The sequence below is a fragment of the Fulmarus glacialis genome, unplaced genomic scaffold (genome assembly GCF_000690835.1).
Source record: "Fulmarus glacialis isolate BGI_N327 unplaced genomic scaffold, ASM69083v1 scaffold32982, whole genome shotgun sequence".
NCBI lineage: Eukaryota > Metazoa > Chordata > Aves > Procellariiformes > Procellariidae > Fulmarus > Fulmarus glacialis.
Window position 1 is genome coordinate 722 of NW_009197727.1, and position 15,430 is coordinate 16,151.

The 15,430-nt window shown below is 37.9% G+C and overlaps 1 protein-coding gene across 1 annotated transcript; it reads left to right on the top strand.

Moving 5' to 3' along the window:
* The first annotated feature begins 1,152 nt into the window (after positions 1–1,152).
* On the top strand, positions 1,153–10,805 carry ARPP19 (cAMP-regulated phosphoprotein, 19kDa). The gene is made up of 3 exons (XM_009572658.1): positions 1,153–1,512; positions 3,746–3,868; positions 7,286–10,805. The coding sequence occupies exons 2-3, from the start codon at positions 3,749–3,751 to the stop codon at positions 7,454–7,456; spliced, it is 291 nt and encodes a 96-aa protein (XP_009570953.1). The 5' UTR covers positions 1,153–1,512; positions 3,746–3,748; the 3' UTR covers positions 7,457–10,805.
* The last annotated feature ends 4,625 nt before the right edge of the window (positions 10,806–15,430 follow it).

Sequence of the window (15,430 nt, forward strand, 5' to 3'; positions counted from 1 at the left end):
TTTATTGTGATGCCTTCTAGTGTGTTCTGATGAAGTCAGGTGACTGGGGCTGATTTTGTTAGCTGAGTTTCAGACTGAAGTCTTGAAATGCAGTACTTACATTTTTTGAAAAATTACCCTTTATTTGAGAGGCAGGAGTCCCTTCTGATCAGCAAATTTAGTTTTAATCAATGAGGTATTCGAGACAAATTAATAATGTCAATAAAATAAAACTTTGTTTTCTGTGAGTTTATATCCTGTTAGGATACTGTGATATTAGTGCTATTATGGCATTGCAATATCAACCTTCCCTAAAACTGTTTGTCTGGGTAGGCAAAATTGAACATTAACTCAGTTAATGCTTAGCTCTGAAATACTTATATAAACAACCTTTGCAGTACTTATTCATATGTATGCTTAAAAAAGATGAAGCTCCTAAGTGAACTTTGAGGCAGCGTTTTCATGATCAGACCCGTTTTTCTAAACTTTTCTAACATGCTGTAAGAAGCTTGTGCATGTGTTAGGCGAGAAAGGTGTTAAACAAGAGAGTGATATAAATTGAAAACTTGCCAAAAACCAGTGTTTCCTGTTCTCAGTGTGAAAACCCAGGATAGTGCAGGGGGAAGTTCAGCAACAAAGAAACTTTAGACATTGGAGAACATATGCTTGGTTGACTGACTGTCTTTTTACCTTAAAAGCCTGTATTTTTCAGGAAGCTAATAGAGGTGGTGCATTTTGTTTCTGGACTGGCTTTTGCCACATCGGTTTGCTGTAGAGTTGTGCTGTTGTTGTGTTTTTCCCATTTTCTGCTTTACATTTTGTCTGATGTCTTTTGCGAAAAAGGAGGGGCTCTTCATACCAGAGTTTGAAAAGGCAAATGGCTCTTTTTTTATCCGTCCAGTTCAGTTGGCCAACAGATAGGGAACTTGATGCTGCTAGTACTTTGAAGATTAAAAGCAAAAGCTATCTTTAAATGAGTTAGGTAACTACTGCCTTCTTGGTAGATTCTTTTAATGAAGTAAGCAGACTCATTAGCTGTGTCAAATTCCTGTAGAGAACTAAAATTATAACTATTGTGTGGTTGTCATTAGGAAGAAGAGCGTGGTATATCTTGATTTCCGCCCCCCTGCAATCATTTGTTAGTCACTTGGTTGTTGCTTCTGTAACTCAAGGGAGAATGTTGTAAATGTATGAATGGCCTTGCCGGCTTGGATTAAAGCCTTTGTGGCTCAACAGCGCATCTCCAAGAGTGCTCAATACCATCTAGTCCACAGAAGAATATAAGGTCAGGGTATGCATGCAGTGATCTTCCCCAGAAAACTATCCCAGGTCTCAGCAATCTGTGGTTTAAAAGTCTGCTGAGCTGCAAATGAACGCATGGAGTTGCTTTCTGAATCCATCTACATTCTTGACACCCCCTGTATCCTTTGGCAAGGAGTTCTGCAGCTTAACTATATTTTATATGAAGAGCTGTTGTCTTAAGTATTTTTTGAACCTGACGTCAGCTGATTTTGTTTGACACCCTGAGTCTTCGTACTGAAATTCTTTAATTCGTCTTATGTAGTTTTTTGAGTCTTAGTTGTTCTTGGTCATCAAGAGTAAGTGACCGTAGTCTGTATCCTTTTCAGCTGCATTGATGCATTACACAGTATTTTGTGTTTTGGTTGCCTGCTATGTGATGATTTGTCAGCCCTGTGAGTTTGCATAAATGCCTCTTTTGATGCACCATGAATACATATTTATGTAAGCTATTTATTGTTGGCCCTCTGTTCTTAAAAACTATCTCCTTTTGGTTGGTATTGGCAAAACATGCTCTCTCAAATGCTTTGTCTATTGGCTCAACAGTGAGTACCCAATGATTCAGCATTAGATGTTGAAAGTGTTTAGCTGAAAGCATTGCTTTTGAGAAAATCCAGTCGGTGTCGGCATGGTAATAAAGCACAACAGGAAGAACAGCAGCTGAAGAATGATCTTTATAACACATGAAAAAAGTGGTCTTGGCTATGATATTACATAGTGAGAAATAATACAGTTCTCTGTTCAGTAGTGTGAGGGAAACTTTGCCCTTTATATTTATTTGTGTTTTGCATTGTATTGCCAACTGTGTTTTCATGTAATAAAAAGCATTGGTTCCTGTCCTCAAAGAAGTTTCTCTTTAAACTGTTTTGAGAATTTCTGTCTTTCCTTGGTGGAACTGTTAATTCAGATTCCCACTGTATTGTGCAAAGCTGTTTTTGACGTTTCTTGGCCTAATGGGGCAACCAGATAATGTTATATTCTAAATCTGTTGTTATAACCTTTGCTTCTGAAGTTTCTTACCAGAAGGATGTTGAATATTATAGAACTTTGAGCTTTTATAAGAGATATAGGAAAGCACTGCAGTAGGCTAGTGTGGTGGCTCTAGTTCTTTGGCGGTTCTGGCTTAAGTGGCTCCCAGCTGCTTGTGTTCCTCTGTCCTCTCTGCTGCTGTGCTAACATACCTGTTTGTGCAGCTGCTTGGTGATCCAGACTGGAAACTGATGCAAGTGAAACACAGCCCAACAAGAAAAAAAAAAAAATTGGATGGTTATTTTTCTCTTGAATTAATTTCTGTAACCCATTCATGGGGAGTACATGCAGTCATGCTGACTGATGCAATGCAAAGGATGATGACATGGATGGAAAAGAGTGGGAAGGGGCTGCCTAAGCAGCTCTAAGTGGATGTGAAACCTTAGTCACAGATGAATGCGAGGCTCTGCTGATTTCAATGGCGATTCTTCTTTCCTGCCTAAAAGTCTTTCTGTGACTTCAGATGATAATAACAATTCAAGAACTACAGCAGTCAGTGCAAATCAATATATATTTTCCCTGAACTAGCAGTGGTTTGCATGTAGGAAAAAAAAAAAAGGCCTTGGTCAAAGACTGGAAAGTAGCGCAATAAGAATTTTGAATGGAAGATATTTTAGAAGTGATCTAATAGAAAAATTGTACTTCATACATCAAATTGCTACATGGACCGGAAAGATGAGTGTAATGTAGAGGTCATTGTTGAAAGACTGGATGTACAAATTGCAGTTTATGCCAAATGAGCATCTTCAAATGATTACTTTGAGCATCCATATTTTACAGCATACTCATAAAAAAGGCATTCTATTTTACACAAATGCACTCTCCAACTGTCTTCATCCTCATGATTTTAGGATATAGACATGTATAGAGAAATACAGTATTGTTGCTGTTAATATGATAGCAGCATGTTTTTGAGACTGAGCTACTTTAGCACTGTTTCACAGTGAATATCAACACATTACAGTTAGAGCAGTCATACAAACTAGATTGTGGCAACGCAAGTGCTAGTCTGTCTGTGCAACTTCATGATCAAACAGGGGCAGTTGAAAAAAAGTCCTGTGGCTTTTGCCTAGCTTTCAACATTTCTTTATTCTTAGTGGAACCCTTGTTTTGACCAAAAAATGTTTTTTGTTTGGGGGATTTTTTTTTTTTTTTTAAATTGAATAATTTAATTTTAGTACAGACTACTTTTATGTGAAAGAGAAATGCATTGATTAGATTCAAACACGTCTCCAGGAAAGGCATCTAAGATGGGAGGCTGAACTCTTACAATTGCTGTCAGTATTCGAGAGAGAATATATGAAAATGTCTATTCAAGTAATTGATATGTTCACTTGGTAGCAGCAATCAGCATGTTGGTGAATTACCTGCAAAGGTATTCTGCACAAATAGTTCATTATTGTATATTTCATTTACAGTATTGCTAATTGTCTTTCAGGAAATGGAGGATAAGGTCATCAGCCCAGAAAAAGTTGAAGAAGCAAAATTGAAAGCAAGATATCCTCATCTGGGCCAGAAGCCAGGAGGCTCAGACTTCTTGAGGAAGAGGCTTCAAAAAGGAGTGAGTTCTTTATTGTCCACAGGGTATGGGCAGGAAATTCCAAAATTTCTGTATCTGTGATTTCTCCCCCCCCCAACACAGGCGTTTGTGTGAGTAAGAGTGCTAAGAAATTTAAACTTTCTGTGAAAGCACAAGGAAGAGAAATTTGTTTCCACAAAACAAATGCCAAATTGGCAGGATAGCTGTTTACAGCATCAATGGCTCAACTGCACTTTTTAGAAAAAATTAAACTTAGAAGCTGGCTCAGTGCTGCTGTGACAGACTTTGGAAGAAAACATTACAGTGAACACTAAGGGTCAGAACTTCATCCCTGTTTTGTACTGATCTTGCCCATTCTTACGTCCCCAAAATGTATGTCCACTCTTACTATCCATGTTTTTAGCACATGAAAGCTTAGTGTCTGCTGTGTTACACCAGGCACCATCTGACATCAGTGGCTTGAGAGTGGCAGTGTAATTCTGAATATACACCCTAACAAAAAAATCATGATAGAAGAATGAGTTAATATTTCAATATTGTTCACATTTAACCAGTGTCTCTTATTTTCTTAGTTATTCAACTGGTTTTTTTTTTTTAGTTTAATTATTCATAAAGTGATTATGTAATGCCTTTCAGGCATGCTAGAACTCTGTTCTTGGAATAATCGTAGTATATCACTACTTCTGATGGTGCATTCATTGCTGTCACACTGTGTTTTTTTTTTTTTACTATTGTCTAGGCCCTTTGAGTGCATGCAGTGATTCCAAGTATAAATCCTTCGCAAACCAGCTGTTCGAGTTCAGTGCTGATCTAATTCTGTGCTACCTGGTAGCATCTCCTGGGAATTGTTACTGTTGGCAGATTTTTTGGATAAGCTTTCTCTCATAAGTTGGAGCATATGCAGCATAGTTAATGGCTGCTGGGCATGGGCAGGTGATAGATTAGGCAACTCCTTTTGTGAGTTATGCTGTTATGTGGTCAAAGGCAGCCTAAACGAGACTTCAGGGGGTTTGGTGTATGTGTAGACACAGAAGGGAGAAGGTTAGTATGTATTGTGGTGATAATTCGGGAAAACAGACCAGCATCCACTCCCTGAGGATTGGTGGCTGTAAAGGAATTATGACTCCTTGCAATCAGTGCAAATGTGAGGAAAACTCACCACCAACATAACAATCTGTACAATATCTTCATCTTGATTATAGCAGTATTTAATGCAAAGGTTGTTGCAGCCTATATTTTCAAACTTGAGCAGAGGTAGGCCAGTGGGCATCTTAATTGATTAAGTGTTTGGGATTTTGCTACTTTGATGAAAGACGGCATAAAGTTGTGGATTCCAATTCGTAATCTGCCTTCTTCAGTTCTCCACTCCTGATGCAGTGGTAATAACTTCCTTCCATTTTATTTTTTATTATTTTTGTTTAGTGTGCTCAGTGTCTTAAATGAGGAAGCATATTTACTTGATACAGATGCCTGGTTTGGGCTGCCTGGATTGCTGAAGTTTAAAATAGAGTGAGGATAGTGAGTATGCTTTCAGATAGTGTTTCTGACATGAAGACACCTGGACAGACATAGTCAGTTTGAAAGGGATGATCAAGTACAGGACATCTCTGAGAAGCTAGAGTAAATCAGAGGAAAATACAGGAATAAGTTAAAGGAAGAAATGGACTGATATTCTAATGCATAAAAGATGGTAGGTTTTCTCAGATATTCTTCTAAATGTAGGTAGTCAACTGTAGCCCAGATTTTCTTTGATTTGGCAACTAGGACATGCTCTGCCCATTGATATTTGCTCTCCAGAAATGTTCTGCATTGGGTGCACACACCATTATTAGCACACTTTCTCCAGAATAATAGTAGATGAGAACCGTACTACACCATGCTCCTGTACAGGGGTTCTATTTGGAGCTCTTACATAGACAGAAATAGGTATGTTAACAGCAGTAACACATCTAAAGATTGAGCAATTCTGTTATTACCTAGTTGCTGTTTACAAGTTTCTTTTGGTTTCTGCAGTCTTGAATGGCAAAATATGAAAGCCTTTTTCCAAATCAGATTATGTTATAACTTGAGGTCTGGTATGCAGATACAGCGCTAGAAAATTCTTGTGTAAATAAGGATTACACCATCAAAAGTATTGAATTGGGAAGGTTTACGAATAGAAGTGTGTGGTTCAGATATACCACTGATTTGGTAACTTTTAAGGCTCTTGCAGGGAACATTTAAAGCCTTGCATAACCACCCCACCACCCTGGCCTTAGGTAAAGGCCTGTTAAGTCAGATGTTCAAATTACTTCTAACAGCTGCTGCTACTGAACGTTTTGCAGCTGGTTAGTACTAATGCAAAATAAAGAGTATGGTAGTAATATGCTGCCTGAAAGCACTTAAACATAGCAGGTAGTGATGGCTGTTGTTCAACTGACTGAGGAATAAGCCTATATAAAGCTAACTAGGGAGTGTTCTCTTCAGAGATGATTGTGATTGTAAGGGGTAATTGCTGGTGTAAATCTTTGTCCTGAATCTAATTTTTATGGCCTTATAGGACAATCTGTTCAAAATCATGGGTTACATGTACCTTAATGGTAGACCTCATAGTAAGATGTAAACAGAATACAACCTTTCCTGCAAAATGTGTCAATGAGCAGTAGAGGACTTGATGCAGACCTTGGATGAAATTCCATGCCTCATCTTATTTACAATGATGCAGATAAATCATAACAGTCATTTGTCCTTAACATCCATAGATAACTTAGTATCTGACAACAAAAAAGACAGTTAAAGGTTATGCTAATAAATATTTGCTGAAATATTAAGGAACACTGCTTTAGAAATTCAAACTTAATGTACTCACTTTTGTATTCGGAAGAAACCTGGAGCGTGGGATAAGAATTTCCTTCACACAGTGCTTTTCAGAAGGACTACACAGTAGATTTGACTTTGCTAAATAATTGGTTTGGGAACTTTAGGGATTATAGTTTCACTGTTTTAATATATGCAGATAAGAGGTTTTCTTGTTAGCATGCAGTTTCATGCTACTTTGATCTTCTGATATGATAGAGGAGAGACTGTTCTCCAGCTTTAGTTCATGCATTGTTTGGTTATTCTGTGTAGCAGAACTTGTTCACTGCAACAAAATTTACAAACCCCAAGGTTTCACTTGCGGGAGACGAGCTCTTGGGAAAACCAGGGCAAAAATAATGTTCACGTATGGTGTGAGTTCAATGGTATATGTAGAGCCTTAAATGTATACTTACCTAATGTTAAGAGTTTAGCTATTTGTGCTTAATAGTCTTGATAAGTCTTTTTTTTTTCATCAACCTTCAAATTGGGAAGGTTTTACAACTGTTTTTAAAATTTAAACAATCTATTTAACCATGTAATTCAGTGTATGCATCTGATAAGGTTACAGGCTTTTAAATACATGTGTGTTTTGTCTTCTAGCAAAAATACTTTGATTCTGGTGATTACAACATGGCTAAAGCAAAGATGAAGAATAAGCAACTGCCTACTGCAGCTCCTGACAAGACAGAAGTCACTGGTGACCATATTCCTACTCCACAGGATCTTCCACAGCGGAAACCATCTCTTGTTGCTAGCAAGCTGGCTGGCTGACGAGAACAGCTGAACTGCATGATTATTCTCATTCCTGTTATTTCTCCTTAATAGTTATTCTCACCCTCACATCCCCCTTTTTCTTTCTTACACTAAGTCATGAGACTGACAGCTTTGCAGGTAGCGGTAGCATGTGCTGCTATTGTAAGGGAGTACTGTTAAGAGTAAAACGTGTGGTATTTGGACTAGTTGAGAAAAATGCACTGATTAAAAAGGACAAGTTTGGTTAGAGCAATGTAATCTACTTGAAAATGTACATATTGCCCATTTCCTAGTGTAGGACTGGTTCCAGCAAGTGACATCGCAAGTTTTACAACTTCTAATGTTTCTGCTTTTGTTATTTCATCTTAATTACAGCATATTTGTATTTAATATAACCTCCAGTTGTGTTGGGTTTTTCTTCTGTGTTTGGGTTTGTTGTCTAAAATAGAGGTTTAGACCACAAGTTGCTAGATGGTAAAGCATGTATAAAAACAAAGACAGGGCTCTGATTGAATTTTGTTTCAGCTTTTGAACTTGAACGGCCTTAAACCTGTTTCAGCTTTAACAATAGAGTTTTTACTTGGGCAATATTTGCCCATTCTGGTGTAACTCTTGTGAATCTAGTGCTTATTGACAACTGCCTGTTGAAGCTGGTATTCTTTTCAGTTCCGTAGCTTAGGACACACTTTCGTTGAAGATGTGAATGAAGTGTGCATGTGCATAGACTGTTGAATTCACTCTTGTGCCATTTTTGTAAATACAATAGTTTTGCACAACCTTTTGCAAACGTCTATTAGTTTTACATTTTAAAAAGCAGATAATGTGCCAATCAAAGCACAAGTGATTCTGTATCTTTCAAAGTCTTGTCCTGAAACAAAGAGCCCAGAGTCTTGCTACTGAAAGTAAAAACTGAATGCCTGAAATTTGTGAAACACTTATATCTACACTTGACTCAGCCTTATGCTTTTGTGGTTGTATATTTTGTTTTGCAACAACGTCCAGCATTCAAATATAAAACTGGTATTTGTACCTATATTTGGAGGCAAGTGCCCTTTCTGTTCAGCAGCTCTTTAAGCTTTTAAAGCTGAAATGATCTGTCTGATGACATGGGAGATGGTGAAATGTACTGTTCTAGAGAGTTTACTGTGTGGCAAACTCCAAATCTAGGCTTGCTAAGGTTTGATGTGTAATTGTCTTTGGGCTATTTTTGACTTCTGGAAGTAGAAGGGTGTATTTTTTTTTTTTCCCTTGGACTCCTGAAGTGGTAGTGAACTAACTCCGTTTCTCTTTGTTATACAGCAGCCCCTCATTGGCTTTGGGGAAACAAAGAACTGGAAGTGGTATTTATATAATGACCTATTGAGAAATAGGTAACTTTTCATGTCAGAAAATAGGAATGAACTTCAGATCATCTTTATGATGCAGGTTGTAAGTACTAGATTGCCAAAATACATAGCTGATATTAGATAGATAACTTGATGCATTTAAAAGCATGTTTATTCAATGAAATCAGAATATTAAAAGTGCAGTATGATCCATAGTGTAATTGATTTTAATATAGGTGATCACAGCCTTGATGTTCTTCGGGAGTATAAGACACTCTTTAAAAAGATCAGTTTACTGAATACTTTTTTCTTTAAAGAAACAGTTCTGAAGCACCAATGTGGGTATTGTAAGAGAAAACACTCTTGAAGATGCATGTTTTTAGAAGGATGTGCTTTGTGTTGACATATTCAGAAAGGTCTTACAAGATAAAGGACTGCTAGTCAAAAAGAACACTGGCCCATATTTTCTGCAATGCTCTCTTCTGAAGGCAAACGTAAGAAAATGATCAAGAGAGAATGAAAAATCTTAATTTGGTTCTGTTTTGATCAGAACACAAGCAAAGTATATCGGTGTCTATATAATGTCTTTGGTTCAGAGAAGTCATTCCAGAGAATTTTGAAATTGCTAACCTGATTCTTTTCAAGTCTGTACAGCCCTTTTCTAGTAATTAAATGGGCTCTGTCAAGCTTGTCCTTATTCCTTATCCTCTGCTAGTGTTATAAAGAATTTGTGATTTTTGCAGAACAGGTTGAAGAAACGGACTTATTTGACTTCTTTAAGTAAGAAATTAGGCTGGGAGAATAGCAAGGAAACTAGATACATTGAAGCAAACTGCTTTTTATAGATGTTTGTCCTAATGTGAAAATCCCTCTTTATTTTTGTATGTATAAATGAAATTGAAACTTAATGAGAGGACTGGGCCTGAAACAAATTTTGAACAATTTAAGGTGACTTGCTGTGTATTGTCTGGTGCCACTATTCTGTAGCTCACATAAGGTGAGCTTTCTTGACGTTTGGGAAGGTTTAAAAAAAATAGCCATTTAAATTTAAACATTCCACTCACTTAGCTACAACTCAGCTTGTCCTGCTGGTTGGACAACACAAGCTCTTCTGACGTTCACTCGGTGACTTGCAGTTCTTAAGATTACTACAAATTCAGCCATGAATATATTATCCATGTCTATATTTGAAGTACTGTAATACTAACTAGGTCAATGACTGATTATGAGCCTTCACATCTGACAGACCTCAGCAGCAGGCACAGCTATTTTGATTCTAAACACTGTATAAAACTTAAGTCCAATAATCACTTAACAGTAAATCAAACATGACTGCAAATCGATGCTTACTTTCAGCTTACTCCAGCAAGATAACTCAGCTATCCAAACATATGTACATAATGTATTATATGAGTTTTACCATTTGATAATGACCTTTTTCAAAGAAAACCTGTCCACACTGTAGACTGGCAGTCCCTTTCATATCTTGCCTTTAAAGATAGACAGTGTTTAGTTATTAGAGTAGTACTCATGTAGGCTTATAATAGCAGATAGCACCAACATTTTATTCGAGATAGTAAAGTGGATTAATTACAACTTCACAGATATGTCCCCAAATCTGTAGCACCAAAGGCTTCCCTCTCATTGTTCTTGATGTAGTAGGACAGTGTTTGTGTAAAGGCCACAGGAATACATTTTGTTGGACATATTTACACCCAGTCAAGATGTTAAGGTGATAAAAATGTCAATTGTTCTTTACAAACTTACACATTGTATAGTATACAGAATAAATTGATCTACTTAGTTTTTATTGCAACATGGAGATTTGTCTCGTCTTTACTGTGGTTTCCTAAAAGATACTGCATACTTGGGTATTCTCTATGGAAAATTTCTAAAACCTAAATCTTGCTACTCTGTATCATTAAAAATATGACTGGGCTTTGGTTTCTAGTATGTTAGATTACAGAATTACTTTAATGTAATCACATTTATATATATTTCAGTGCTTATTTTTCTAATAAGGCGATTAAAGCTTATTGTTTGAAAACTCCGTAACATATGATTGTTTTGGTCCCTTGCACTGAGTGAAGGGGATTTCTGGGAATTAGCTTGGCATATAGAAGTTTGCATTGCTATAGACTGTATTGGCCTGAATATGGCAACATTTCCAAAAAATCAAGATGCTGGAAAAAGTCCAGCTAATTTCATATTGAGACTGTGACTTAGGTGCTGATCTTCGTGCAACTTCAAGATCCCCGTGGTATATTTACACAATTAGTTCAGTCACCAAATTCATAGTAACACCCTCTATACTCTGCATCTCTAACAAAGTGAGGAGAAAGATGTCCAATTTAAGTAGCGTCATTCAGATACCGTGCTGAGGCAGTGCAAAGGCTGCATTAACACTGGCATTAGTAACCTAAAGTAATTTATCTGAATCTCTGTATGGGGAGTGGCATCAAACTTCAGGCAAAGACAAACTATTTAAATACAGGCTTATTGCCCAAATCTGTTTGTAATTAGAGCTGTGGCAGGTATGGTTGCACAGACCTGCACTCAGAAAAGCTTTGCGTTTAGTGGCTGTGCTTTCAGAACATGACGGTGTTACTCAGGAGGGGAGGCAAGATGGCAGTAACTTGTTTATTTGACGTCTGGGGGGCTTTCTGTGAGGTTGGGAAGGACAGACTGGGGTAGCGCGCAAGCAGGATGAATGTGGTGGTTGTTTTTTTTAACTTAAAGTGGAGTTGGGCTGAATGTGTGGTTTGATTATTTATTCCCGCTTTAGTACAAGCGAGCCACCCTTTTCCAGATTCACGTCTTTGGCTTTTTCATCCCAATTTCTGGCATCTATAGATCCAGAGTAACTTGAAATCTGGAAAGTTCTATGCGTATTCAAAGCATTTATTCCCATTAACTACTTATCATGAAAATGTTTCTGGAGTACTAGCACAGAGGCAAATAGCCTTGAGCTCAGCCGATGTGCTTGAAAAAGCTTTAGTTCAGGGGCAGATGACTGAATTATCCCTGTCTTTCTCAGGCAGTACATCTTTGTTACAATGAGGATGCTGTTTGATATACATTCATGATAAACATTCTTGCATATTTATAGCAGGCACAGAAGTCTGTTTACTTACTGCTTCGGAAAACGTTGACAAAGCCTCCACCTATGGATGGATGTTTATTTGACTTTGGTTTAAAATGGGGAAGATGAAGTACTTTTTGTTTCTGACTTTGTCTAAATTTAGTAACAGATTTCAGTTGAGTTTAGTTTTTTTTAACTTATTGCAGAACAGTGTTGTAGCTCCTATTAAAAGAAGAGTATGGTTGGATAATCTGTCAACTTCCCTTGACTATGTTAGAGAATAACCAGATAACTGTCACTGACATTCCTGGTACAAGGAGTCTCCACAGAGACTGGATTCAACCTCTGCTGATACTTCTGTCTGTGTTAGTATGGTAGGGTTGTTTCCTTACTGGGTTTGAGGAAAAAACAACTGTAAGTGTCTTCCTTGAGAAACGGGACTTGGATTTTCAAATGTGCAGCATTTTCTAGGAGTTGAATTATATGGCTGAAATTACAAGGATGCTTAAATGGGAGCTATGGATTCTTCTGAACTTCAGGTCTGTTTTCAGGTGATGATTTTTATACTGTTGGAAAAAAATCTGCCAATACATTGAAAAGAAAATATTTATGTGATACTCTAGAGACAAGAGAAATCTTCCTAGTATAGGCATAGATGGATCAAGGCAAGCTTTCTGCATGGGAATTTCATCATGTGGGTTAAGAATTCATTGTGTCTTGCCTTTTCTGTAAGACCAAAAAACCTGAAAGTAAATCCCAAGTATCCGGAGAATACGTGCATGGTACATGATTTTATCTCTTCCTACGTGTCCCTTACATTACATTTCGGAGTTCTTAACAGGTACGGGCTGAAACCAGCCCTGTTTTTTTTCTACAGCTGAAACTTACAGGCCTAATCCCTGTAGTGTGAGAATATAGGAAAGGGTAGGAGGAGGATTTTAGCCTATGAATTCCTCAGTTAGCTTTGTCTGCCTTTCCAGTGAAAGCCACTTGGCGTTAAACTGATGGTCAATGTTGAATATACAAATGCTTTTCTGAAGGAGTGGATAGGCCCATCCACTGTGCCACATAAACCATCTCGTATTCCTTATGTTACCTGTATGTATTATTTCTGTGCTTCTGATGATTTCCCTTTTTTGTTTGGCCAACAGAGAATCCACTGCTCACTTGCGGTACAGTGGGACAGCAACAGAATAGGAAGTCCTAATTGAGAAGGGAATTTTTCTGCCACAGTTGAACAGATCAAGGATGTAAACAGAACATAGATGTAAGAAAAAACATAGGACAGATGCTTTGTAGTTACCTCTGAAAAAAATTACATAAACTAATCTCAATTCATAGAAGGATTATTTTCTATCTTTTTTTTGATTGGGTTCAAATTCAGTATAAAATTCTGCATGTGGACTGTCAGCTATGTCAGCCATACATTGTCAGCTGGAATACCCTGGGGTATATGCTCTGAAATCAAATGCCATAAATAATCTTTTTTGAAAAGATGCTCTGCAAGATATGAGATGAGGACATTTAAAATCTTGCCAGCAAATGTTTGATACAGGAGACGCATGTTAAAGTAGTAACTACACAGTCTAGATACATTACAAACAGGTTGTTTCTTGGCAACTTTCAGTGCCCCCAATTCCTGTCCTTAATGACAGATTTGAAATCCTGGTTTATGCAAATTGTGTCAAATCATAGCATATTTTGGACTCTCATATCTATTTTTTGCTGGGGCTTATAATTACATTTGGCTCCTCAGCTCCAGCTGTGAATGGCTGATAGAGTAATCCACAGTCCAAGTGAACTCCTGAAATGAATGTCTTTGAATTTAGAATAGATGTTATTCTGAAGAAGGGGTATTAAATGTCGGATATGAAGCAGCACACAGTCAGAGGGAAAGTTCAGGTCCTTTCTGAAAACAAAATCGTGAGATTTCTGTGGTTCATACATCCAGCTTCTTAGATTAAGCCTGTTAAAGGGGGATGGTCACACTCATAAATGAACCCCAAATCACTTTTGTGTTACACGTGAAAGATGACTGGTAGCTTTGTAGTATAGATCTCTCTGTTTTGCCGTAGTGTACATGTGAAGAGCAGCTGTGCAAACTTCTTAGCCAAAAACTTCACTCTGACCTGGACACCCAATTTGCAGGAACCAATTCTTGGCTTCCCGTAGGACTGATAGCAAGTGTCCAGTTTTGCTGATGGGAGTGAGCCTCCTAGGCGTGGGACAGTAATCGTGGTTGATAATCCTGGGCATACTGGCAGAACATGGCAAGGAAGCTATTTTTTTAATTCGATTCTCATTAGAGTTTCAACTCAAGTGTCCCAGCAAAATCAAGATTTTTTTTTTTTTTTAACCTGTTTTCTGAATTTACTAGCCTTAGTTTACTAGCTGTGTAGACTGTGTATTTGCAGCTAATACAAACAACTCCAGGTAAGGCTCCATATTTTCATCTTAACCATTTTTCATTTGTGCTTGCTACTTTCTCCATCTCGTTTCTTTTAGATAGCAACAGTAAAGTACATCTATATTATAGCATTTATTGGGAGTGTTTATTTTGAGAGTCAAGATAGCTTGATTTTTATTTCTGGCTGTTATTCAGTTGATGAGTGATTTTGAGCAGGTCACCCATCTCTTTCACGGCTCATTTTCTCTGCAGAACAGGTTTGTCTGTTTCTCTGAGAGTCACAGCAAGTTTCAGGGGGAGTACAGATACTACCCACTGAATACAGAGCTGTTATCTAAACAGTTGAATTTTGCAGAAATGATACCACTTAAAAAGTCAAAGCACTTTGGTGGAGAGTGGGCGAAGAGAACCGTTTCAAACTTGTTTTGTATTTTGGACCACTTGGACTAGTAGGATGCATTTCACAAGGTGAAAAAGGAAAATACAGAACGATAGTAATAGCTTCAATTCTGCTGTCAAAAGAACTCTTGCTCTAAAGTGAGCTGTAAAAAAACCCCATCCATTAATGATTCATAAAGCAATGAGCTGCCATCTCAAGACCTAGCTGGAACATGGATTATGCTTTTCATTCCCTTTTGACATGGACGTTAAACTTTTCAAAGCTGTGTACCTTCATTTCTTGGTGAGAACTGGACTTGCTTATCGAAGGGCCCAGTTCTCTTCAGTGTTTTCAGTAGCGGTTTGAATGATCAAGATGCAATCAAGCTGGAAGAGGTTGTAAACAACTTGAAGATCAGAATCAGAGGGAGAAAACAAAAAATGTAAAACTTAGCACCTGAGAAATACATGCGGAAATACACAATAAGAATAACTGGGCAGGTGGTAGGGTGGCAGCCCGGCACGTAGAGGCTGCAGTAGGCTGTAACCCAGATGTAAATCCAGTAAGATGAAGCTGCTGCACAGAAGGCTTATCTGTGCGTTAACAGGAGAGGTGCCTGTGGAAGGAAGGGATCGTTCCCCTGCACCGGGCGCAGGTGATGCCCGGGCTGCAGAGCCTGCAGGTTTGGGAACCGCCCCTCAAGTAGTACGCAGGCGGGAAAGCAACAAAAATTATAAACGTCCCTGATGAAGAAATGAGTAATTTGTTCACTCTAGGAGGAGGAAAAAAAAAAAAAAGC